The 25,366-nt window shown below is 42.1% G+C and overlaps 1 protein-coding gene across 3 annotated transcripts; it reads right to left on the reverse strand.

Annotated features, from left to right (window-relative positions):
• Nucleotides 1–654: 654 nt before the first annotated feature.
• On the reverse strand, nt 655–20,980 carry kif4 (kinesin family member 4). 3 transcript variants are annotated; one of them, XM_054755045.1, is made up of 31 exons: nt 20,839–20,980; nt 19,922–20,069; nt 19,659–19,773; nt 17,867–18,057; nt 17,670–17,759; nt 16,410–16,576; nt 16,202–16,296; nt 15,962–16,081; nt 15,486–15,661; nt 14,388–14,449; nt 14,165–14,297; nt 14,034–14,092; nt 13,815–13,920; nt 11,622–11,729; nt 11,083–11,265; nt 10,859–10,962; nt 10,590–10,734; nt 8,356–8,466; nt 8,181–8,264; nt 7,968–8,081; nt 6,308–6,463; nt 6,124–6,221; nt 5,833–5,962; nt 5,547–5,717; nt 4,420–4,539; nt 4,257–4,334; nt 3,492–3,605; nt 2,455–2,622; nt 2,196–2,312; nt 1,937–2,050; nt 655–1,868 (listed from the first exon to the last, which is right to left on the reverse strand). In XM_054755045.1, exons 2-31 carry the CDS (start codon nt 20,042–20,044, stop codon nt 1,665–1,667), a joined length of 3,756 nt encoding a protein of 1,251 aa, XP_054611020.1. In that variant the 5' UTR covers nt 20,045–20,069; nt 20,839–20,980; the 3' UTR covers nt 655–1,664. The 3 variants fall into 3 exon arrangements, with proteins under 3 accessions (XP_054611020.1, XP_054611021.1, XP_054611019.1); XM_054755046.1 differs by lacking the exon at nt 20,839–20,980 and adding an exon at nt 20,647–20,832 and having other exon boundaries at nt 10,859–10,950; XM_054755044.1 differs by lacking the exon at nt 20,839–20,980 and adding an exon at nt 20,647–20,832.
• Nucleotides 20,981–25,366: the final 4,386 nt, after the last annotated feature.

Below are 25,366 nucleotides of genomic sequence, written 5' to 3' on the forward strand. Positions count from 1 at the left end.
CTAGGTGTGACTAGAACACATTACACGGCACTACCCTGAGCGTTAGGAGTGAAGGGATTCATTTAAGAGTAGGTTTGTTTATGGCAGCGATGGAGAAAGGCTGGCCCTGCATCATATTTTCTTCACTTCTATGTACTTTACACATCTCCAAGTACACGTGTACACAGAAAACCCTGCAACCACTAGAACAGAATTGTGTCACTATACACGTATCTTTGGGTGTGTTACTCCATAGGAAATGATTTTTCCTAAGAAGGCTGCAACTAGCGATTATCTTCTGTCGTTTCGATCAATTGGTAAGGCCCAAGATGGACCAAATCAATATAAAGCGAACACCAGATGGTTTGTTTGGTCTGCAAAACATATCAGAAAAGAGGCAAACATGTCCATCAGTGTTTTCCCAAGTTAAAGCCCACGTGTGTGAATATCTTGTTTTTGCCTAAAACACAAAGATGACATGTCTGCTGTCGTGGATGACATTTACAAATATTCACATTTTTTGAGGCTGAAATCAGAGGATATTTACATTTCGAATACCAAAACTGTGGTCGATTAATTGGATAATGTATTAATCATTGCTTATTTGTTGCAGGGCTTTTTTTTTTGTAAGAAGAACTCAAATTTGGATTTGAGCAACTGTACCTGTTGAGTTTTTTAATCAAATATGACATTAAGGTGCACTGTATTCGGACACACACTCCGAGCAGCCGGTGTCACGCCATGGAGGTCTCTGGCAAACCTTTTGCAATTCAGGTGGCTAAGGTTTTTTTTGTGCTCGATGGGGGGGGATGGGGGAGTTTCCCTCCAACGCCCCTCATTGCAGAACATTTGGTACAACTTGCACGTGAAATGTCTCCCTCAGAAAGTGAATGTTTGTTTACAAGTGCGCTCAGGGGAAGTTACGACAGGCCGTTAACGTCACAGGCAGGAGAAAAAAGGAGTGCTTGATCTGCTCACCTGCATAGTACAGGTAATCTCGCCTCATTGGAGCGTTTTTTTTTTTTTATTATTATCGGATATTTGGTCTTGTTGATTTGGGCCTAAAATTGCAAAAAAAAAAAAAAAAAAAAAAAAGTGGAAAAAATATGAATTACTTTTGATTTTGTAGCAGTAACTTTTTTGTGCTCTTTGAAGTTCCGGCTTTTTGCGTAATGTTTTGTTTTTGTTGTGTTGCTTCACTATAAATACTGTAGTTGGAAATGGACAAATAATACACACAATCAGATTGGACCATCCTTTCTAAGTGAGATGGCTCTTTTTGTGTTTGATCATGTGCTTCTTGAAAAATCTGGGAGGAGCCATTTGGGAGCAGAAAGAGTTGGCTCTTTTTTTTTTTTTTTTTTTAGGGAGCAGAGCCAAAAGAACCGGCTCTCTTGCTTCCCGCCACCAGAACGACGACTTATTTTGTTGATGTAAAGGACACACGGCTTGAGAGTAACCGCAGATTGATTTTTGTGGCGTAAACCCAAATTTATTTAATGAAGTTTAGTTTTTAGGCTAAGAAAAAACAAATCATCAAATCAACGAGGAAGTTTTAAAATCGATGCGAGTCAAATCCAAAAAGCACAAAGTCGTGAGTAAATTATAAACAAAACAAGCGGTCAGTTAGACACTAAAGAACTCCAAACCTGAAAGGAGTTTGACTAAGTCTACTGCAAAACAGTCTAAGGTTCCTCTCCGATTGGAGCACAGCCAGAGAAGAAACTGTCCTGAAAACTTGTGAGGAGTCGTTTCTTCTTCTTGAGGATGTTCACTGTGATTCGGTCTTCCCCCTGGTACACGTCCCCATCTTCCTCTTCCTGGACGGGCTTACACGCCGACTCGAGGTCTCCCGGGCTGTGTCCTATGTCTCCGATTTCCTCCAGCACCTGAGGAAAAACAAGTTTGGTGTGGCACTCAGCGAGCAGTCATTTGCTTGAGAGCGGGAAGCGCTTACCTTCTTGGTCGGCGTGCACGACGGTGGCCTGAAGAATGTGGCGTCCGGGCTGGCAGTCGTCGCATCTTGAAGAGACACAGAGTCCCTGGAAACGTTTTCTATTGGACTCGCATTCTGAAACGAGTAGAAGAGGAACTATTTGCACACGTTCCAATTACAGTAAGATCAATAACCACGGAGGACGCAGCTCTTACGATAGATGAGCGCAGGTGTACCTAATGCTGTGACTAAGTAAGTGGGAGTTATGAAACCGACCGACCTCCTGGTTGTCCATGTTCCGACATTTGTCATGGTCACACTGGCAGTTCTCCCCACACGTCATCTTGCCTTTACGACAGCGGCACTGCTTGTTGCCACAGCGACCTTTACACGAACACTGCATGCAAAAAAAACAAAACAAAACAGAAACCCCCCCCATTCCATATTTTCATCTTTTTGATGTGTTGTGTTCTTTGCTGATTGCACAGACATGCATCGTAACGTAGTCTCTGTAAAATCAACACGTCTGCTCTTTTTACCCCAGCGGCTCTTGGCTTCTTCGAGGCTCGGCGTCCTTTCTCCAGTTTCTCAGGACGCCACTCGTCCTCTTCCTCGTCCTTCTCGTCTTCGCTGGGAGACCACAGGTCTTCAATGTAGATCGCCGTGTTTAGCTGCGCTTTAGCTGTGGTGAAGCGCTTCCCTTTAGGCTTCAGAACACAAGCATGAAGGAAACGTGAATATTCCCTTTCACCCGGCGCATTCTACTCTCGAGGCGTTGGATCGACTGCAACTGGATGCTTGAGGTTGTCTTACAAAACGCTTTGCCTGTCATCCGAGCAGGCTTCATCAGTTCATGCTCAAAGACTAGATAGGACAGCTCTAATCCTATCCAGCTGGCTTCATCAGTTCATGCTCAATGACTAGATAGGAAACCTCTAGTGCGCCATCAGTTCATGCTCAAAGACTAGATGGGACAACTCTAGTGTTTAATCTGTCCATGCTCAAGGACTAGATAGGACAGCCCTAGTGCTTAACCAGTTCAAGCTTGAAGACTAGATAGGACAGCTCAAATCCCATCTAGCAGGCTTAATCGGTTCATGCTCAGACTAGATAGGATAGTGCTAGTGCTTAGTCAGTTAATGCTCAAAGACTATATAGGACAGCTGTGGTCTAGCACGCTTCATCTATTACTGCTCCAAGACAGTTTGGATCCTATCTAGCAGGCTTCATCTTTTCCTGCCCAAAGACTAGATAGGCCAGCTTGAGTGCATAATCAGTTCATGCACAAGAGACTAGGTAGGACAGATTTAATGCTTAATCACTTCATGCCCAGACTAGGTAGGGCAGCTCGAATCCTGCCTAGCAGGCTTCATCGATTCATGCCCAAAGACTCGATAGGACATCTTGAGTGCTTCATCAGTTTGTGCTCAAAGACTAACTAGGACGGCTCTAATCATGCAATGAGTCGTGAGACATTTGAGAGAAGACAATGTCCCCTACGCTTTGGTTATTCAAGGCTGGTTGGTAACGTGAGGCAGCCTGGTATTGAATGATGCCTCTGAGAAACATCTGGTACCTTTGGAGGAATGTACTCAAAGGAATCATACGGGCTCTTGTCCTTGTCCTTGTCATTGTCGCTGCTCGGCATGAGGACTTTCTTTCCTGATGCCAGATGGAGCAGTGAGAGTTTCTGTGGGGAAAAAAAGGCAAAAAGACCAAGTCATCATTGCAGATAAATGGAACACTTTCTGCACGCGCTTCACGGCAACTGACAATTCCGGCCAGGGAATCCTTTAATCGTCTTTATTATGTGTGTGTGTGTGTGCCGTATTTCTTCATAGAACACACACACAACAATGAACAATTCTGTATCTGTCTCCTACCTTCCTCTTAGTGCATCATGCGCCGTACGCTGATGAGGTGTTCAAGCGCACTGCGTATTTCTGAGTTTGAGAAGAATCTGTGCTTCCCCCCTTTATTTTTTTAAAAATACGTTTGCAAAAAAAAAAAGTTGCAAGTGATGAAGAAGGAGAAAAACACTCCAGAAAGAACGCGTAGCAACGTACAAAATGTAGCATCTGTTATGATAGGATTGGAATGTAAGGGCAGGAACCTTTAACACAGGTTGCAGAGGGAACGGTTTCAGGGAGACACTGGGCCGTGTGTGTCATGATGATTGAACCTGCTGCTGAAGTTTACAATAAAGTTCAAGTGAGCAAGTATGCAGCTCTGACTGTCCACTCTTTAAAGTTACGTTTGTTACCGACTGGAGTGAAACAGCGTCTGAGTGGCTCTTCCGTCCCAACCCCCGATCCCATATGCCCCCCCCCCGTGCACTTACCTGTCTGTACTGTTCATTCTGTTCCACCAGTTTGTGGTTCTGCTCACTTAAATCGCGCAATTTCTCCAGCTCCTCCTCCTAATAGGGGAGTGAGAAGCACCTCGTCACTGAGGAGTAGTTGCGTATTCTGATTTTAGCCCTTTTGAGTTGTGCAGAAACTAACCTGAACTTTGAGGCGCTGCAGGAGCTCCTTCTCTTTTGGACTCTCCTCATCTTCCTGTATTGTTTCATCTGACCCCCCACAAATTGGTTTGTTCTGGAGCTGGTTGAGGAGATAAAGAACCTGCGGGGGCGGGGAGAAATAAATCAAATATTACACAGTTAACGTCCAAAATTTATTTTTGCTTTGGTGTGCGTTTGCCCGCCTGGTTAGCGTGTATGTGGCGCATGTATCAATCTGTTGTATTTGCGCTGGGTTTGTTTACAGTTTGAATTCTGGATAAACAACCCCGCGGTAAGACGCAAACACCTTTTTCAATATTTTAAGCCACTCGTTTGTGTAGAAAACGTCACTTGCTGGACAGCGTCAAATCACACCATGAACTCTATTTCGGAAATGTGCTTTCCCCCCCCCCCCCCCCCCCCCATTTACGTGTTTGTTGATTTATTACTTCACGACTCATCGAAACGTGTTGTCATTGGCTTAAGCTTTTGTTGCGTTACCTTGATTTCGGCTGTATTGTTTTCTTGATAACTGCCTCCATTTATTGTATATTAGTAATGGTTGCTGGACACAATGCTAACCAGTGGTAGAACTCTGTATATGATGAACGCCACGTAGTCTGATAGACTGAAACGCTACTGAATCTATCAAGACAATTATGAATAAATTATGTGTAATGATCTTTATTGCCAATTATTACACTTGTTTGAACTGGATTCCTTCACGATTTCTTTAGTGTATGGATGATGGAACAAGAAAAAAAAATGCCCTGCAAGCATAATCTCCTCGCCTCCTCCCTCTGAAAAACGCCTGTCTTGCTGGTTGTTGTTTGCAAAAAGAGTTAAATCAAGGTACACGTGATGTTAAATGTTGTTTTGTCCATTCATTTGTCACTTGTAATTATTTTTGCAAAACTTTCTGCATGTAAAACTAGAATTATTGTCCATAAAACGTCTTTTGGGTTAAAAATTTTTGTTTTCTGGAACGGATTAATTAGATTTACATTGTTTTCTTGGTTAGAGTCCGTTTTGGTTCTGGAACAAATTAATGACGCTAACCAAGGCACCACTGTAGTGTAAAGAAAAAAAAAAGCCATGTATGCCCTTTAAATGAAGCTTATTGGCTACCTTCTCTTGATGCCTCTGCTCTAACTCCACTAGCTGCTGCTGGTGCTCCATATCCATGGTGGACATTACGTTCCTCTCGTCAGCCAACATTTTCCGCAAGTCTTGTCCGTTTCCTTTCTCCTGCTGGAGTTCACTCTCTAGCTTGGCTGCGGCCGTCGTTGCAGACACCAGCTGGATAAAAAGAGATCAAATGTGCACACGTTAAAAAACCCCACCAACATTGGTTAAAATTTCTAGGACTAGAAAAGACTGAATGTTAAAATGTGACTTTTAATAAAAACCTCACCTCAGCTACCAGGACCCTGACCGCACACTTGGCATCGACAATGTTTCTGATGCCGTCTATACGCTGTTTCAAACGTCCCTCACCGTCTGCAGCAAGGACCTTCTGCTGAAGGTCCGCAATCTGTGCATTCCTGTTGAAAGGAGGGTCACTCAGTGTTGATAGAAAAAGGTGTGGTGTATGGTGAGAAGTTACAAACACATTACGTTGTTAAATCGGGTTAGTATCTGTTAACATTGAGAAGACTGGTGCTGATCCAGTAGTGTGGTTCACTGCCTGACTACGCCGACTCACCTGAGTTCCAGCTCTGTCTTCAAGTTTTCCAACTGTTTGGTCAGAGGGGTCTCTAGCGCCCCCTGGGTCTCCAACTCAGACAGGATCAGTGTCCGACGCTTCATGGAACGACAGCACCCGATGAGAACAACATTATTTGAAAAAAAAAAACAGTCAGTTTTAAATTGTAAAATGCTCGACTCACCCTGATTTTGGCAGCAGGTCGCTCCCCTGCGTCAACCTGCTGCTTGAGGTGGATTATCTCCTGAGCCAAAGTTTTCCTGTCTTCCAGGAGGTCGTTGAGGTGGCGCCGGGCCTCCTCTGTGCTCACCATCACCTCCACTTCATTGAGAAGCCAACTCTGATCACATGACGACAAACTAAATTCAGTTGGGCTGAGTTTTTGATGTTTGTGGGAAACATCAATACAGTCGTCCCTCGCTACATTGCCGTTTTTCGAAAAATAATAAATGATTGCTGCTTCATGGTTGACCGTGGCCTATTATGAGCCAAAAACTATTGAGAGATGAGTTACATGTAGTATTCTGATTACATACATACTGCATGGAGACTGGCTGCTGACCAGCAGAGCCCAGCTGACTTGCCCTGGCTGGGAGAGTGAAATAAACGGCTCGCCTCTCATTCCGTGTGGAAGTGGTAAGTTTTTGGCTTCTTTGTCCGTCTTCCCAACTTTGTTTGAAACACTTTTTTCCAACTGTACATAAAAAAAAATACTTCTCATCCACAATCCTTATGTAAGACATGAACACACGTCTCTCTTTTCTGTGCATTCTAAAAAATAGAAAAACAGCTAAAAAGAGGCACATAATTCATGCACGTAATGGGACACACCTATTCCGCTTGGAAAGCCCGCTATTAAACACCCCAAAAACCTCCAACAAGGTTTTCTATCCATGCTGTGAGCATATAGTAGCAGGTACATTCATGATAACATGGAATACTTACGGTATTTTGGCCGTATTTTGGTCATTTTAAGCATTAGCCGAACTTCCTTCCTGGGCACATTGATTTCACATAGCAACATAGAAAGGAACGCTACACCTAGCGTGAACTTTTCCAAACTCAAAAACAAAAACACAGCAGCAGTGGCGGCAGCTCCGATATGTAGCGTTACCTTTCGCTAGTGGCCTGATGCATTGTGTGATGAAGCGAGTTGCTAGCCACTGTGGTGTGGCAAGGTGTCACTACGCCAGTAGCGTAGTTCTTGGGTGTAACTTTTTATAATTTTATTGTAATTTTAATAACAGTAACAATAATAATGTGGCTGTAGCTTGGTTAACATGCAGGTCACATTATGTAAATGAAGCGTTGTTGGTGCTTTTTGGAGTTTTTTTCAGAAGGCTTTATGGACAGAATAACTGCATCCCATTGTGTGCACTCTTAACTGTCTCTTTTTAGCTGTTTTTAAATCTTTAGGAAGCACAGAAAAGAGAAAGACGTTCATGCCTCACATAAGGATTGTGGCTGATGGGTGAAATTCCAGTGCACTTTTCCTTTAAGTTGAGAATAAGTAAAGTGGAGAGGCTAACTAGTTGCTTGCTATGCTAGCGGCAGTCCCTGCAGTGATACCGTAGCCTGCTCAATGTGACGTAAACAAAGAATAATAGGAGTGTAAAATGACTATAGGGGTGTAATTTCATACCTACGGGGCTCTAATAATGTTAAAAAGTATATTTAAAAGGTCAACAACAGGTTTTCTATGGTCCAACTACAAAAATATTCAGTTTATTAATATTGAATCCTACTTTGTGCAAATTCACTTCGCGGTCGAGCCTGGAGCTAATTAACTGCGATAAACGAGGAATGACTGTGTTATATATGTTCTGTGGTAGAAAAAGTACTACCTTCACTCTTGCAGCCGCTCCCTCCGTCCCTCGGTTTGGACAATCTTTGCGCTTCTCTGCTGCGTCACTTCTCCTCTGCAGAGCATCTTTCAGTCGCTTATTTGCAGCTGCAGCCTGTCGTAACAAATATTCCCGCCCATTTCAGAATGACAAACACTGAAGTTGTGCTTGTACGCATGAACGTGCGTGGAAGAATGAAAGAGGAAGCCTGACCTCCTCGGTTTTCCGACGCAGGACGTTGGCCTGCTTCTGGAAATCCCGCTCGAGTTTAAGCAACTCATACTGACGCTTGCGATCCTGTAAAAAGTGGACATTTATGTAAAAAATTTATTAATTAAAATGCCTGGCAAGCAGCAATTTTCCTGGCAGTGTCTGGAAGTCCACAAACCTTCTCTTTGAGTTGCAGCACTTCTCGATCCTTCTGACCTTTCCAGTGTCTAAATTTCTCAGAGTCCTCCCTCATCTGCCTCATCAGCTGCGTCCGCTGGCTTTTCATTGCCTGCAAATACAATGGCTTTCCTGTTAGACTCCAAGACCATGAACACAAACCATGCAGTCCTTTCCCCAGCACGTTGCACTGGCAGAAAAACAGAATTACTCAGAAGCACTTGAGACTGAACTCTACACCTTGAATCTAAACCACAGGAAGCAATTTCAGTACAAATTGTGTGTGAATGCTGAAATGAAATGTAGAATGAATGTTGAGATATCCTAGAAATGTGCTGAAATCTATTCACCGACATAGGATCGAACTAGCAACGACCTGAGCCGTGCTGCCGTGCACAGAACAAGCAGAATGTTACAACCTTCCATTTTTCTCGAGGATCGAGGAGCAGTTACACCATTTCCTTCAAAACAATCATCTACTTGAGGCCTTTCAATCAGGATTTAGGATGCACCACAGCACATCTATATGTGCCCTGCGATTGACTGGCGAGCAGTCCAGGGTGTACTCTGCCTCTCGCCCGAAGTCAGCTGGGATAGGCTCCCGCATACCCCCGCAATCTGAGTGAAGACAAGCGGCATAGAAAATGGATGGATGGATAGACCTTACAGCAGCATTCCACACAACTCACCACCAAATTCTAATACAGAGATTAGAACACAAGGAACTGCATTAAAACTCTTCCAGTCAGTCACGGCATCCCACAGGGCTCTGTGCTAGGACCTTAGAAAACACTGCATTAACTTCCATTGCTGTGCAGATGACACACAACTCTATTTAACAACGAAACCCAACAAAACTAATCAGCTGTCCAAACTCCAGGCGTGTCTTAAAGACACCTCGAGCTGGATGACCTCAAACCTTTCACTATTAAACTCAGATAAAACTGAAATCATAGTCCTTGGTTCCCAGCACCTCAGAGACAAGATTAAAAATGATGGCCTTGAACTCACCCCCCAACAGAACAGGCAGAACCCTTGGTGTCATCTCTGACCAGGACCTTTCCTTAAGCTCCCAAATACGCCAAGTGTCAAGAGAATCCTAGTTCAATAGACGGAACATTTGATGGATTATTGTAACGCTCTGTTAATGGGTTGGCCTAAGAAATCTTTACAGTAAAGACCCCTCAGTTGGTCCAAAATACTGCCGCATGAGTCTTAACCGGAACCAGAAGAAGCCACCATATTTCACCCGTATTAGCCCCACTGCACCGGTTTACATGTAAAATTTTGAATCGAGTTCAAACTACTTCTTCCATATAAAGCACTACCACGGTCTGGCACCGGAACATCTTGAAGAGCTCCTAGTACCAATCAAGCCAGTAGAACACTGTGCTCCTACCCCCTCCCCCATTTATGAGTGTTCCCTTCATGTGTAAAGTGCCGTGAGATACCTGTTGCTGTGATTTGGTGCTATACCAATAAGATGAATGGAATTCATGAAATAATGATTGAAATAATTAAATAAATAAATTTTCCATTCATTTCCAATGGGGAAAAATGCAGTCTCATTTGTGGACCCGTCACACTGCTGAACTTGACGACCTAAAGCATAACTCCCACATTGCTTGATTTTGATTTGATTTTTTTTCTTCTAACCAACCAAACTCTACTTAACAGAGGCATCTGAAACAGAATAGGTTTTCCATGATCACAAAGAAAAACTACAGTTCAGTGCTAAATACTGCAGTATTTATTAGAGGTGCCACAGGATCTCCAGAGATTCAAACATGACAAGATAAAAAAAAACAGTCTCGTGGGCACAAAAAGAAATAAACGAATGAATCAAACAATAAATGAAAATGAACTGAATCATTTTGCCGGGCTCGACACACTGCCTTGTGCATGCGTGCCTGTTTTCCTCGTCTCCCGCCTTTAAAAACAGGCAGGAACAACGACAGGTAAGTCCCACACGGCAGCCATGCTTGCTTTGGCTTTGTGGAGGGAAAGTGGGCGGGAGACGGTCGCTATAGCCGATCGGCTTTATCAAGCAAGTATCTGAATAAGCCTGTACCGTGCTTATTCACGGATATCGGCCGATACCAATGGGAGCACCCCCAGTTGTCACATTTTTTTTCATTGTACTTTTCTTAAAAGTAATATTAAAATCTTGTCCTCGTGGACCCGATCTTGTGTGTCGTCGCGTCTGGTGACACCCCCAGTAAATAAAAAACATACCTGTATTTCTTGCATGAGCTTGCTGACTTTGTGAACAGAAGACTCTTTGAGTTTGAGTAGTTTGGACTGCTCAAGAAGTTTCTTCTTCATGTCGCCCAGCTGGCTCTCCAGCTTCTGCAGGCGCTTCCTCCGCTGCTCGCTCAGGCTAGAGGAGAAGGGCGCACATGCAATAAAGACAAGGTCACTTTTTAGGATGCAATGTAAAACGCATTTAATGTTCACGTGGGCGTTGGCAGGAGTCATCTTGAAAGACATCTACGAGAGCGTACTTAGCCTGGTTGGTTTCTTTCTTTGCAGACTGGAGTGCCAAAACAAGCTCCTCTTTCTCCTTTTGCAGCGAATCCACCGCAGACTGGAGAGACTGTACATTATTCTGTAGGATTACACTCCAAATGTCAAATTATGTTGTCCCAGTGCGATTATTTATGAACAACAAGCTCCATCAAACCGGTTTGTGTCCTGCGCTTCACTACACCAGGTAAACTTTTCTCACCCAATGCTCCGACTGCATGGACTCCAGCTGGCTGTCATTCTGGCACATCTTCTTGACAAATGCCTCCTTCAAACTCAACACTTTGTTGAGCTCAATCAGCTCCTTGGAGAGCTGGGCCTGTCGCAGTGCATGGTGGGCTGTAAAGCCATCTGGTGTATCCTTGCCAGCAGCTGCATTGGCATGCTAATGTGCAAGAGAGGGGAGAGCGCTTTCACATTAGAAGACACTGAAAAACGTAGCTAAACCATTGGCTTTGTGGTGCAAGCACGTGAATATCCATCCATTTTCTCAACTGCTTGTCCTCATTTGGGTGGCAGGTGAGCTGGGGCCTACCCAGGTACCCTGGACTGGTCGGCACACACTCACAGGCACACTTATGCACAATTTACATGTTGCAGCCTAGCTTGACTAGCATGTTTTTGGGATGTGAGAGGAAGCCAGAATATATATATATATATATATATATAAACATGCTGGCACAGGGCAAAACATGCAAATAACACACAGGAATTTCAACTGGAAAATAAAAGTCAACCTACTGATGGGGACTCATCTGCTTCATTTTTACTGCCATTGCCCGATCCATCTGGCACGTCCACTCCTGCAGCCATGGCATCAATGGAGGCAGCAATACCCTCGCTCTCGCTCTTAGGAAAAAACATATGTATATTTGGAAGCCTTCACTGATCAGAATTAATGTAACACCACATTTGTGCCTTTACAAAGATAATAAATCACATGATCATATTTAACAATACAGTGGAACCTCGGCTTTCGTGTGGCAAAACATCTACGTGTTGGTGACTGCGAAGCGAGTTTAGCGGTTTAATGAGCTGTGTTGAGTGGAAAGCCGGATTTTTTAAACTGCTGTATCACCATGGTAACTTAGACTGAACTCATGACCTGGTCCCAACCAGGCTTGCATCTTAAAATCGGCTATGAAAGTGCCACTGTTTCACTGTTTAGCTAATTCGGAGATGGCATCACCGTTTATTTACAACCTACGTAGCCTTCCGAGTGGACCTCCAGAAAATAAAATCGGAAAAAGAAGAAAAGAAAAGAGCATTCCCTGATGAGTTATCCATCTAAAAGCGAGATAGATTTTCATCCAAAGGAATACGCTAGACACGCTCACAGGAGCACCAGGAATAAAATGCAATATGAAATAGTCATAATTAGGCAAAAGTTAACAGAAGTAAATGTCACAGCAGTCCTTTGAGTACTCACGTCAACACTGCCATCTAGTGGTCACAACGAGATTCAACAAGAAGACGTACCGTCTTTCAAGATGAAAAAAACAAGTTGTTGCTCCAATTTATTTATTTATTTATTTTTTAATGGATGAGTGTTAAAATGTCAAAGTTTTGCAATTTTGAGCGTTGATGAATGAAAAGACGAGTAGGGTGTAGTTCGGGGGTCACCAACGTGGTGCCCACGGGCACCAGGTAGCCCCCCACGACCACATGAGGTGCCCGCAAGCCTGCTTTTCATTCAGGTTTTCAGTTAATAATGTGAGAACACTAGAAAGAAAAGTATTCTGAAACATAAAATGTGAGTTGTGGATACCAGCATTCTGTGAATGTTTTGGTAAAACAAGCATATTTGATTTGTTTGGGTTGAAATAAGGTATGAAAATCATTTCTACAAAAATGGGTAGCTCGTGGCCATTTTCATTTTCTAAAAGTAGCTCTCGCAAGAAAAAACGTTGGTGACCCCTGGTGTAGTTAGTATAATAAATCAGTGTTAACTTGCCCGTTACATGCTCAGCGTTATGTTGTTAGCGGTCTTCTCTCGCTCTGTTGGCGGCGACAGTGCTGCTTTTAGCAGTCAGAATCTTTTAGGAACTCCTCATAAAGCTCCATAATTATTACTTACTTACTCATTATTTTGTTAAAAACACACCAGCCGGGATAGCTACATGTTTGAGCCGGAGTAGAATAATATGATGTCAAACAGCCCGTTATGTGAACGCTCACTCCGCACAAAGCCGAAAACGGGACATGACAAAGTTAGTTGAGAACAACTGTTGCAGTAGCGTTTAAATCTGTTTGGGGAAGTTAGCTTTTGTTGAGCTGCATCTTGTGCCTGTTATGTGGTCATTCTAAGCCTGTCGTTCCGGCAATCAAGTCTGGTGCTTGTGCGTCTTACCCAACATTACAGTAACATCACTGACACCTAGTGGCCAGTGTAGAATACCACATCTCATCACAACGTCTTTGAATGAGGCTTCTGAATGCCTTATATTTGTACTTAAGTTCATTTCGCTATTTTTATGCTTGAAAAAAATTGCATAGGTCTTGGCCTGTCACGGTAACACAATTTGCTAGTCGATAATAGTGCTACAAATTATCGGCGATAATTGATATTATAGACAACATTTTTGGAGAGACAGAGACATGCAGATGAATCACACACGCATACATGCACATGTCAATTTATTGAAGGTGCCATAATTATCGACCTGTTTTTTTTTCTTAATCGTTTGATTAGTCGATTTACCTGCATGTAAAACTAGAATTCCTCCCAATAAAATGTTTTTAGTTCATATTTCAGGGTGTCTAGGATTGATTCGCTGGATTTACATTATTTTCTATGGAAAAGAATGCTTCGGTTTTCATACGTTCAGACCTTTTAAAACAGATGAATGACCATAACCAAGGTTCTACTGTATGTTAAATGCACCCTACTGGAAGACCTGTGGACCCGTTCCAACTTCAATTGCCTTTCTTTACCTTGAGCTCCAAGATAACGTCCTGCAGGTTTTTCATCACCTCCACGTTCTCCTTCAACTCCTGATCTTCAAGTGTCACCAACATCTTCTCAAGATTCAAGGTGCAACTGAAATAAAGCCCACACACGTGTCCTTGAGATCCATAAAACGTGCCGACGTGTACATTTCTATGGCAAAAAACGACTAGCACATGAAAAACATAAGTCTCGTCAAAACTTACGCCGCATGGTGCTGCAGTTGTTCCAGTTTGTTTTGCAGTTTGTCATTGGTTTGTTCAGTCTACAATGAAAACAATACACAACATGGACGAAAATGTAACAAATGAAAACGCCCAAGATCAACACAACTCACCATAATGATCTTCTCAAACATGAAGGCGGTTTGCACGGCTGCCTCGCTCAGCTCCTTGCTCAATTTGTTGTTCTCATCCTGCAGAATACGGTTCTGTTTAAGCAGCTTGTTCACATTCTCTTCAGATTCGGGCCTGTGAAGGAAAAATAAATAAATAAATAAAACGTATTTAATGTCCATACTGACTCCATTGATCATAAATCCTGCATGAAACGTGTCTTACCCAGACAGCACTGGTGCAACTCCTCCACATGCATGAAGCAGCATCACCTGCAGCTCCTGAACCTGAGGACAAAAAGGCACGTTCCCGGCCACATTAGATACACCTGCACAATGAAACGATATCCCGGCTCCACGACATCATCAGCTGCTCTCTCCCTTCCAGCTCCTCTCCTCCAGATCATTAAAAGCTTGAACCAACATACTGTTGTGCTGACAGCTTGAATGCTAACCACCTTTTGGATACATTGTGATATCATGGGAACATATCTTGCTCCAATAGATGGTTGGTCAAGTACAAAATCTAATTTTAACACCTAGCAAGATAGTATCAAGTACCCGAAGTGCACCTGTGTCGTGAGTTTGCATAATGCCATGTAAATGTGTGCAATTTACCAAAAAGATATCGGCTAAAATACTAACATGCAAACAGTTATCATGCTAGCACTTGGCAACATAGCGCCAAATACAGAACATGCCAAGGCATTTTTACAGTGTACATACATCGGGCCATGCATTTTGACACGGGCAAAATTGCTAAAACACTACCATGCTAGCGGTTAGCATGTTAAGTAGAAAAAGTTCCAAGGCAGTTCTATAGTCCCTACATCATCCCACGTATATATTTGCCTTTAGACATGAGTAAAATAGATTAAATAATAACATGCTAACAGTTAGCATATTAAGTACAAAACATTCCAAGGCAGTTCCAAGCCATGTATGTATTTGCATTTAGACACGATTAAATAGCTAAAATGCTAACCTTAGCTTGCTAGCGCCTGGCAAGACCGGTTGCTAAGTACCAAAAGTGCCAAGGCAGTTCTTGAGTGTCCTTACATCACGCTATGTATATATTTGCATTTAGACAAGAGTAAAATAGTTACCGGTACTATGCTATCATGCTAACAGTTAGCATTTTATGTTATATTTAAAATTAGAAAATATAACATAAAATAAAATTTTATGTTATATATTTAAAATTTAGACATGAGTAAAATGCTAAAATGCTAACAGTTAGCATGTTAGCACCTTGCAAGATAGCCAAAGCAGTTGTTTCCTAATGCAAATGAAGACAGAGCAAGTTTTGTTGCTTTCCATGTACCTGTTGCTTCAAACGGCTCATTTCTGCCGCTCTGGGGTCAACGTTGACGACGGGCTTGTTTTTTATCTTGCGAGCTCGGTCAGCGTATCGCAGCGTGTTGATGGTCTCCTCCATGTTGGAGTCTGCAGGACTGACGCACGCAATCATCAGCGTGTGGCTGTTGCCTCCCAAGGAATCTGATGAAAATACACACACACACAAAAAAAACAGAGTGTTCACTTTTACCGCTTTTCCTGTTCACAGGAACCACATTGCCATCATGCCACCTACTGTATCTCAAATGCAAGTTAATCATAAAACTTTTTCTTTGTTGCTTGAAAACTGATTAAAGAAGATGAAATACGACTTTAATCTACGAAAGACGACAAGCAGTATGCACAATGTTTGGCTGCAAATATTATACGCCCGCAGATGTGAAGGTCCTCAAAGGGACGATGCATCTGGGACTGCTGACCTCAAAATAAATCAAAGCCTACCTTGTAACAGGCGAGTGAGTTTGGAGTCTCTGTAAGGGACAAAGGCATTTTTCTTGCTTTCATCCCCCAGGGCACTGATCACATTACCCAAAGACAAAAGGCCTCGATTGATGCTGATGCCTGAGGATGAAAATGTTATTGGGGACACCGTGAGAGGGCACAGGAAGTTTGCGCAGCATACATCATGAGCTGAATGTCTAATTCAAGGTTACGCTGAGCAGAGGCTTCGAGGTGCCGCACCTTCTTTTAGACGATCACCCTCCGCTTTGGTTTTCTTCTGCCTCTCGGAACCGGCTAGATCCACGAGGTGTAGTTTGGAAACGATGGAGTCAACTCTGCAAAAGACAAAAAGGTGTGCCTCGTATTTGTATGTTTTACTCTGATTCCATGCAGACAAATGAATACATATAACATAATGATGCCTGAACAGACTGAAAAACACACTGACTTGTCGTTCCCTTTGCGCTGCTCCAGGGTGATGGTGAAGATGGCGTGCGAGCGTGACGACGCGGCGTTCATGGCTGTGGAGCCAACAGTGCGAGCAGAGTTTCCGAGCTCCAGGCAGCCCACCATCTCCTGGGCAGAGACCACCTGCTTCTCGGTTAACCCCACAATCTGGAAAAATAGACATGAGGTAGAAAGTTCAACTACTGTGCCACAGGTGGCCAAAGTGCGTCCTGGGGACAAATTTTGATTTGACCAACTGTACCTGTTGATTTGTCCTAAACAAATATCAAGACATCACTACTAGCAGGAGAACCAGAGTATAGAGCGGCAGGAGACAGAGAGCTAGCAATTTTTACAATTTCTACAATTTTGTTGACTTTATGGTTAGGGGTGTCAAATTAAAGCAATATTTAATATGTTATTTTTTTTAACTCGCGTGAACCAAATTTTTAATCTCCAACTTTACTGCATCTGCATGAGCGTTGTCTTTTTCTAAAATCCATTTTATGCGTTGGGCTCCTGTTTGAGTTTCTGGGAGGTGGAAAACAATGGTCAGACACAGCCTGAAGTGGACACTGATTGGCTGTCATTGTGGTTAGGCTCGTTTAGCATTGTAGTCGGGAAGGCAAGGTGAGGAGCGGCGAGTAGCGTGACAACAGAGGAGCGTGTGAGAGCTGTCGGTCCCATCAATGGAGAAATGTACATTTCTAAATGCCAAAATCATGCAGCTGTGCGACGATGAAAATAAAAAACAAACTTCAGATTTTGGTGGAGGATTCGTCCAACTGTGTTGCTGGAGCTGGAAGATGACTGGACCTCATCTGGCTCAGTGTTTGCATTTCTCAGAAAAGTGTTCGGTTTTTTGATGTGTCGACGTCAGTGCTTTTTATGGACCTGATGTTTTAGTTTGTTTTTATTTTCTAATTATATGGCAATTGAACACAGCAATATTCCCACCGCGGCACGAGGGACTGGTCTCAAACACTGGAACGTAAATACCTAGGACTGCATCTGTTCAAGTCTGTTAAAAACTATATAATTACTTTATACAGGGCGTTACACAGCAATATTGTAATCTGCCACAATAATGTCATGAATTTTAATTTTTTTAAAAAATCTCAAGGTGAGAGCTTTTCTTAGCAATTTTTAGGTGAGATTTTAAAAAAGATTAATTGGATCAATTAATTACAGATCATAATTATTAATAATTAATCTCTCAGCACTATTTATGGTAAAGTTGTTTCATATTTTGGTCACTTACCTTAATACCATCTTTGGGGTCTTCCCGAATGCTGATAGCAGGTTTATCCTTAGAGGTAGATAACAAATCCAAGACGTCCTCGTTGTAGATCTATGATTTTGAAAAACAAACAAAAAAAAGAAAGAACTTGTGAGTAAAAAGTAAAAAAGATGTGAAAAACATCTTCTAAATCGAGTCGAACTCAAATGTCACCTAACCTCCAGATATGACACTCCCAGGCAGAATTCAGAGTCGGCCCTCTTTTCCTTTTCGTCAAAGATCCTCCTGATAACTCGTGGAATAACACCGACAGATGGCTCATTCTCTTGAGCAGACGTGTACGCGCCCCCCATGGAGAAGGTCTTTCCAGAACCGGTCTGTCCATACGCAAGCACTGTAGCGTGGTACCCTATAAAACAGCAAACCCTTTCTGAGCATCTCTGCCAATTTAGGTATACTTTTTTTTTCCAAAGATAGGGTTTTTTCAGACATTTGTTTGTTTGTGGCGGCCCACCACAATTACATTTGGATCGCCACAGACGTAGACACAGCCGCGCTGATTGGGAGTTAAGTCGTGTGTGTCTACCATGCATGGAATAAAACTAACACCCGTAAGTCGCTAACTTCACGTTCTGTTATTAAATAAGGTTTGCGCCCTGTTATCGTAAGGCAACCCAGTGCCACAGATACATTGCAGCCCTGTAGGGAAGAATCGAACGTACAGTAGTCCCTTGATTATCGAGGTTAATTGGCTCCAAACCTGACCGTGATAAGTGAATTTACGCAAAGTAGCATTGTTTATAAATGGACTATATACAGAAAACCTGTTCAGAACCTTCTAAATATGTTTTTTTACATTAGAGCCCTCCAGACATGAAATAACACCCATATGGGCACCTTTACAGTGCTATTACCCAATATACTAGACATAAATAAGACTTGTGCTCGTGTGTGTTGCTATAAATGTGTTCCAGGGCTGGGAGAGCAGAGTGGCAGGTGGACAGGAAGTGACATCCGGGGTTCGGAGTTGAGTTTTACCTCAGCGTAGGTTACAACCGAAACAGTAGCCCCTGTTTTTAATTAGGGATTATTGTGCCTGTTGTGAGATAATTCAAAGCCTATGATAAAGTCTGGCGCTCGGGTGTGACCAGTGTAGAATACTACATATCCTTCACAGCGTCTTTGAATGCCTTATACTGTACATTTCAATTTTAGTTCAATTAGCCCTTGTTACGATTATAAATGCTTAATTAAGGCAAAAATACAAAGAATTGGCGTCAATATGCATTTTTTTTTTATTAATAATCGGCCGTATTTAACCACAAAACCGCATATATGAATTGGCTCCAGACCTTATCGTGGTAAGTGAATTTCCGCAAAGTAGGATTCAGTATTTATAAAACAGAATATTTTCGTAGTTAGAGCATAGAAAACCTGTTTATGAGTTTCTAAATACGGGCTTTAACATTGGTAGAGCCCTGTGGACATGAAATAACACCCCTGCAGTCACTGCACTCCTATTATTCTTTGTTTACATCACATTGCGCAGGCTACGGGATCACTGCAGGGACATAACAGACGGCCACTGCTAACTAGCTAACTGGTTAGCCTCACCAATTTACTCATTCTAAAATTAAGAAAGTGTCTGAAACGGAGTGGGGAAGACTGACAAAAAAGCCAAAAACGTACCACTTCCACACTGATTGAGAGGAGCACCTCGATCTCAGCCATGGCATGTCGGCTGGGCTCTGCTGGCTCACTATCCAGTCTCCATGCAGTGTGAAAGGTAATGTCATCTAACGTCATGTCTCATAGCATTACTGATGCCTCGTAACCACAAGATTTCAACATTTTTTGACTAGTAATATAGGTCATAGTCAACCACCAAGCAGCGACCATTTATTCATTTTTTTCATAGTCGAACCGGGATATAGCGAGGGATGACTGTAATAAACTAATTAACGTATTTTTGAAAATTTGAAGCGCAATGTGCGAGGGACGACCGTCTACCTTTAAAGAGCCCGCACAATAAGGGGGACACGGCAGTACTGAAGACTTCTTCTTGCTCTGCAGTGGGATCAAATACATAATCATACGTGAACGCCTTCTCTGTGCCAACGACCACCTGAAAAAAAAGCGAAGAATATAACTATAGCACTGTAGTTTTCCTTTTAGAGTCTTCTGAAGGCTCTTGATTTTGTATGGTTACTGTCCTAACTGGAGTGAAGAAAAAAATAATGCGAGTACAATTGACTTTGGCGTCGAATACAGACCTGTGGCTCCCCAGGCACAAAAGTGAGGCAGCATTGACATCCCTCATTGATTTCTTTTGGCACTAAAGGGCGACATCTCAAGGCGACCCGCACCGGTATCACTTTTTCCTCCTCGGTGGTCATGGTGTTCGATTCCAGTCTAGGGAGGCTTTTGCGTGGACAGTAGGAAAGAAGTTAGGACTGACTTTTAGCGCTGATCTCAATGACAGAAGGTGATACTGTGAATAAACGCACATAATACTAAATGAAACAGAAAGGCAGTGATACACAGAAGGATGCTATGCTAGTATCTCGCAAGACCACGATGGGAAAAGTGTATGAATGCTCTTATTGTGGTGTTAAGCATTCAATGAATACGTGCATGTCAAAAACTGAAAACACGATCTTGCTGCAAGCGTTAGTTTGGACACAGCATAAAGTTCTACTGTACAAACAAAACAGGAGAGGAAAACTATCTGGGATAGTAAAGTTACATGTGTAGCCCACTGACATTAACCAGTGACATTAACGCCAGACACTGGGCAGTCGTATGACTGGATCGTCATCATTGTCGTTAACTAGTTCGGGAAATGCTGTACATTCTCCGTTTAAAGGCCTTTCTGCTTAAGTGCATTTTCTTAAATGAAAAGTGTGTGTGCGAGTGTAGAAAATCCAAACCGTTTCCAGCCTAGTTTTGCGTAGGGTTAGCTTAGTGCTGTTATTAGCGTAAATATAACTCGACTTACCTCTCGGCTTTTTTTTGTTTTTTTGGAACGACAACGTTTATATTTCACAGGAACGGGTCCAGTACACGCGGCTGATATTCAACCAACAACCACATTAGTCATTCCGAATCGAAAGCGCACCATGAAATCATTTTTATCCAACGTTATAAACCCATGTCAAGACAATACGGATGATAATCGTGTAAATCCTACTTTCTGCCCGCGACTTTCAAACATCCAGCTCCGCCCTCTTCTTCTTCTTCTTCTTCTTCTTTTTCTTCTTCTTCTTCGTCGTCGACGGCACTCACATGTAAGTTCCGGCTCACTACTGACACTAACAGGTCGACAGGAGGAATACCGTACGGCAGGAGCAGTGATGTGCGATGCCACTGGTTACGAATCCGATCCGATACAGAGCAAAATTCAGGCTGGTATTGGCGATACTGAACCATTGCCGATACTTTGTATAAAATAACGTAATGTATCTGGTAAATTTAAAAAAAGTACTGCATTTCAAAATAATAATAAAATAAATAATAAATGATAAAAGAAAAAAATAACACAAATGATTCCCTGAGAGGGAGTGTGTGTGTGTATCTGACTCCTATAATAATTTAATTATTATTTATATATTATATATTATATATTTATTATTTAGATTATTAAATTTAGTTTTTTTCATTTAAAACCCTGTATTGAGGTAGCGGGGTGATTTACATCATTGCCAAGTTAATATACCACAACAGAAAAAAACAAAATCCTATAAAATATGTGACATTTTTATTTTAAAGAGTAAAAAAAGAAAATAAGTAAATATTAAAATAAATGATTAATTATTAAGAGGTACTTTAAGAATGAAAACTTTATTCACAATTGACACATGGCGCCGTTTATGATCGACCAACGTCTTATCAGACAAGCTTTTCAGACAAACATCACCTCAAATGACTGAAGTCTCGACATTTGGATTTGATAAAACATTTCAGAGCATAAAGAGCTGAAATGTGGTGTATTGAAAGTATCAATATTTCAGTATCGATCCGCACATCACTAGTCGAGACGATGCCTTCACAGATTTTGCTCTTTTTGTGTTTGGTCATTTTAATTTAAGATTATTGTCCATTGAGAATATAAGACAGTAGAGAACCAGCGTTAAATCTAAAATTACTATGTCGGGCCACAAATAGTTGCTCTATAATGCTGTAAAATATCCCATCTTAAGGCAAATACCCCTCAGGTCTACAGTAGTGCCCTTGTTCCATGGGTTGCAGCATCTTTCTCATGCATGTGTTTTGGGGGTTTGTGTGCGTTTTGTGGGATTTGCACCATGTGTGTTATGAGTTATTTATTGAATTCAGTAGTGTGTCTCACCGCAAGTCTCTGCTTTTTTTTTGGTCACAGCTGAAAAATAACCCAAAATGGAGCCAAAGAAAGTCGCAAGTGGCAGCATCATGATAAAGCAGGTGAGGAGCACTACTGAATTCAAGAAGTAACTCGTGGTGAAACACGAAGGTGGTGTCTGTGTGTCGCTCTCGCTGCACACATTGTGTCTTTGTCAACAATCACGTCTTCAGTGAAGCTAAAAGTAACCTTAAATGTTCATTTATTCTTGTCATTCGTCATTTATGTGCATTTAGAATTCTTATACATGTAAAACCTTAAAAACACGTTTTGTATCAACATTTTTGAGACAAATTATGTTATTTAGCACCGAACTACAGAGTCAACCACTGATGACATCATAGACAGGCGACAGAGTTGACTTCTGCCTCCTGTTTCCACGTGTTAGTGAGCTGCTAAGAAGGGCGTTTTGTGACAAAATTGCATTAAGAACACAATTGCACTCACACAGTCTCTATGCGAGTTTCCTTTTTCTGAAATCCATTTTTATGCATTGGGCTTCTTGTCCTTCAGTTGTTGGAAGGTGGAAAACAATGGTCAGACACACCCTGAAGTGGACATTGATTGGTTGTCATCGTGTTTGGGCTTGTTGAGCATCAGCTGCCATTGTAGTTGGGAGGGCAAGGTGAGGAGCAGAGAGAAGACATGAAAATGGGAGCGCACGTGAGAGTTGTCAATCCAATGAATGTGATATGCCAAAATCATGTAGCAGTGCCACGGCGAAAAGATGTTTTTGGTGGAGGATTCACCCGACTGGGTTATTTGATGTGTTAACTTCAGTGCTTTCTATGGACCAGATGTTTTCTTATATTTTCATGTTCTTATTATTTGGAGATTGACAAAACAACAACGCAATATTCCCCCTTGGTGTTCGAAACTAAAGGAACAGAACTTGGGACTAGCCTTAAATACAGTGGACCGTAAACCGAGGTAAAATTTTGGCACAAATGTTTTCTTCGTTAACCGAAAATCATGCTAACTGGAGCGTATGCTAACTAAGGTTCTGATGTAATTATATCAAAGGTACGTTTTTTCCTGATTTTTTTTGGCATCCCCTGAAGGCCACAGCGCTCATGAATCAATAAGCGTCCTGAACACCACAAGAAAACATGTTTTCAGGATTCATCAATTTAATGCTTAGGCTCCCATTGTAGTTGGGAGGGCAAGGTGAGGAGCGGAGAGGAGATGTGAAAATGGAAGCGCATGTGAGAGTTTCTGGTCCAATGAATGTGGAAATGCACATTTCCATATGCTAAAATCACGATGGCAAAAAGAAAAACAAACTTATGATTTTGGTGGAGGATTCACCCAATATCACGCCCCCCGGTGTTTGAGACTAAAGGTAGCAGGCATCACTTGGTACTAGTCTCAAATACAGTGGAATGTGAACCGCGGTAAAATTTTGGGGCGTACGCTAACCAAGTTTTGATGTAATTATATATATATTAAAAGGTACATTTTCTCAGGATTTTTTGGCACCCCCTGGAGGCCACAGCACCCATAGCATCGGTGCTCATGAATCAATCAAGTGTCCTGAACACTTGTTTTCAGGATTAATCAATTTAATGTTTAGGCTCCCATTGCAGTTGGGAGGGCAAGGTGAGGAGCGGTGAGGAGATGTGAAAATGGAAGAACCTCTGAGAGTTTCTGGTCCAATGAATGTGGAAATTTACATTTTCATATCCTAAAATCACAACAGTGAAAAGAAAAACAAGCTTGGTACTACAAGTAGTCTCAAATACAGTGGAATGTAAACAGAGGTAAAAACAAAACACGCTAACCGGGGGCGTACGCTAACTGACGTTCCAATGTACTTATAGAAAGGCACATTTTTTACCCGATTTTTGGAGGCCACAGCGCTCTTAGCATCGGCTCTCATGAGTCAATAAGCGTCCCGAACACCACAAGAAAACATGTTTTCAGGATTAAGCAGTTTATGCTTATACATTTTGAAGCAATAGGAGAATAGTCATAAAAACCCATGAGTGAGGAAGAATACCCCGGATGGAGGCCGTGATAGTCAATCCAGGCGACATTTACCCGCCTTAAGATAGATGTGCTCAGAAAAGAAATATCGCCTGGGATATATATAAGTGCAAACAGAGGAGAAAGATATGGTAGAAAGTAAGTGGGTGACAAATCATCCTTCTTGATGAAATGGCTTTTCAGCCTAGCGTGAAAAATGGGCAGCGACTCTCTCTGTTCTGCCTGGAAGAAAAAGGTCATTACACTGGGAGCCAGAGGGGAAAACAGCTGAGTCCGGTTAAACTGACGACAAAGTCTCTGCGCAGAAACAGTCGTCACAGACTAGTTTTATTTATCTGACCTTATATTTATCCTTCTGTCTTTCGACGCATCAACACGGCGCTCTTTGTGTGTTTGCTTTACTCCTGATCCGTACGCGATATTCTCATTCCACCGCACGGTTGTGACATTGTGTAGGGAACTTGACTGACTCTAAATGCAGACATCTGGCTCTTCTTCTGTGAGAGATATTTTGAGCTCCACCTAGCAAGCGATGAAATCACATTTCCGCGTGGTGTGAGTGATGGCAGCGCATATGCATTAGTGATTCTTCAGGGACATGCCTTATATGATGCGTTAAACCCTGTAATGAAATAATGCGGCACGCTGCAGAGCACCTGACACTGTAGAGGTCACGCACTGAAAATGTGTCACGGCAGCAGGCCCCTTAATTGTCATGGAAGGAGATGATGAAACAACTCATTTTTAGAAATGACCGTGATTGATTAGATGCATTTTTGGAGGTGAAAAAGTACATTGTTTAATATGACGGAATGACATGGTGGAACTTACTGTTGATGCCGAATTCAATCAAGTTTCTCACCATCTTCATCAACTTGCTGGCATTTGCCACTTTCTTGGCCCCGTGGCGGGTTATTTAGCAGTCGCACTCAATAAAAAAAAAGTGCACTGACAGTGAATCGGTGCCTTTTTTGGCCACTCGATTACAAACCGACTAGTTTGTTAAGTGCCAGGGGTGTCCAAACTTTTTCCATCGAAGGCCTGATAGTGAAAAATGAAATGCTTTGTGATACAGGTGACAAAGCCTATTATTAGTTTCAACTTCAGTCTTTGCTTTTTTTTTTTTTTTTTTACATTTCCAAATATTTCAATTTTCTTCTTAAAAAAGCCTGGTACATTTTCTTCTTGTAATACAGTGTTCCCTCGCTACATCGGAGTTGCTGTTTTCGCTGATTTTTCCAAGTGCAATATTGCATATATTTTTTTTAACGGCATATGTACACGCATTGTGTTGTGGTGTATTAGAGCGATGGGTGCTCTGTTGTACTGTATGTGTCTGTTATTGTATTTACTA

Source organism: Dunckerocampus dactyliophorus, chromosome 16 (genome assembly GCF_027744805.1).
Source record: "Dunckerocampus dactyliophorus isolate RoL2022-P2 chromosome 16, RoL_Ddac_1.1, whole genome shotgun sequence".
NCBI classification, from domain to species: Eukaryota; Metazoa; Chordata; class Actinopteri; order Syngnathiformes; family Syngnathidae; genus Dunckerocampus; species Dunckerocampus dactyliophorus.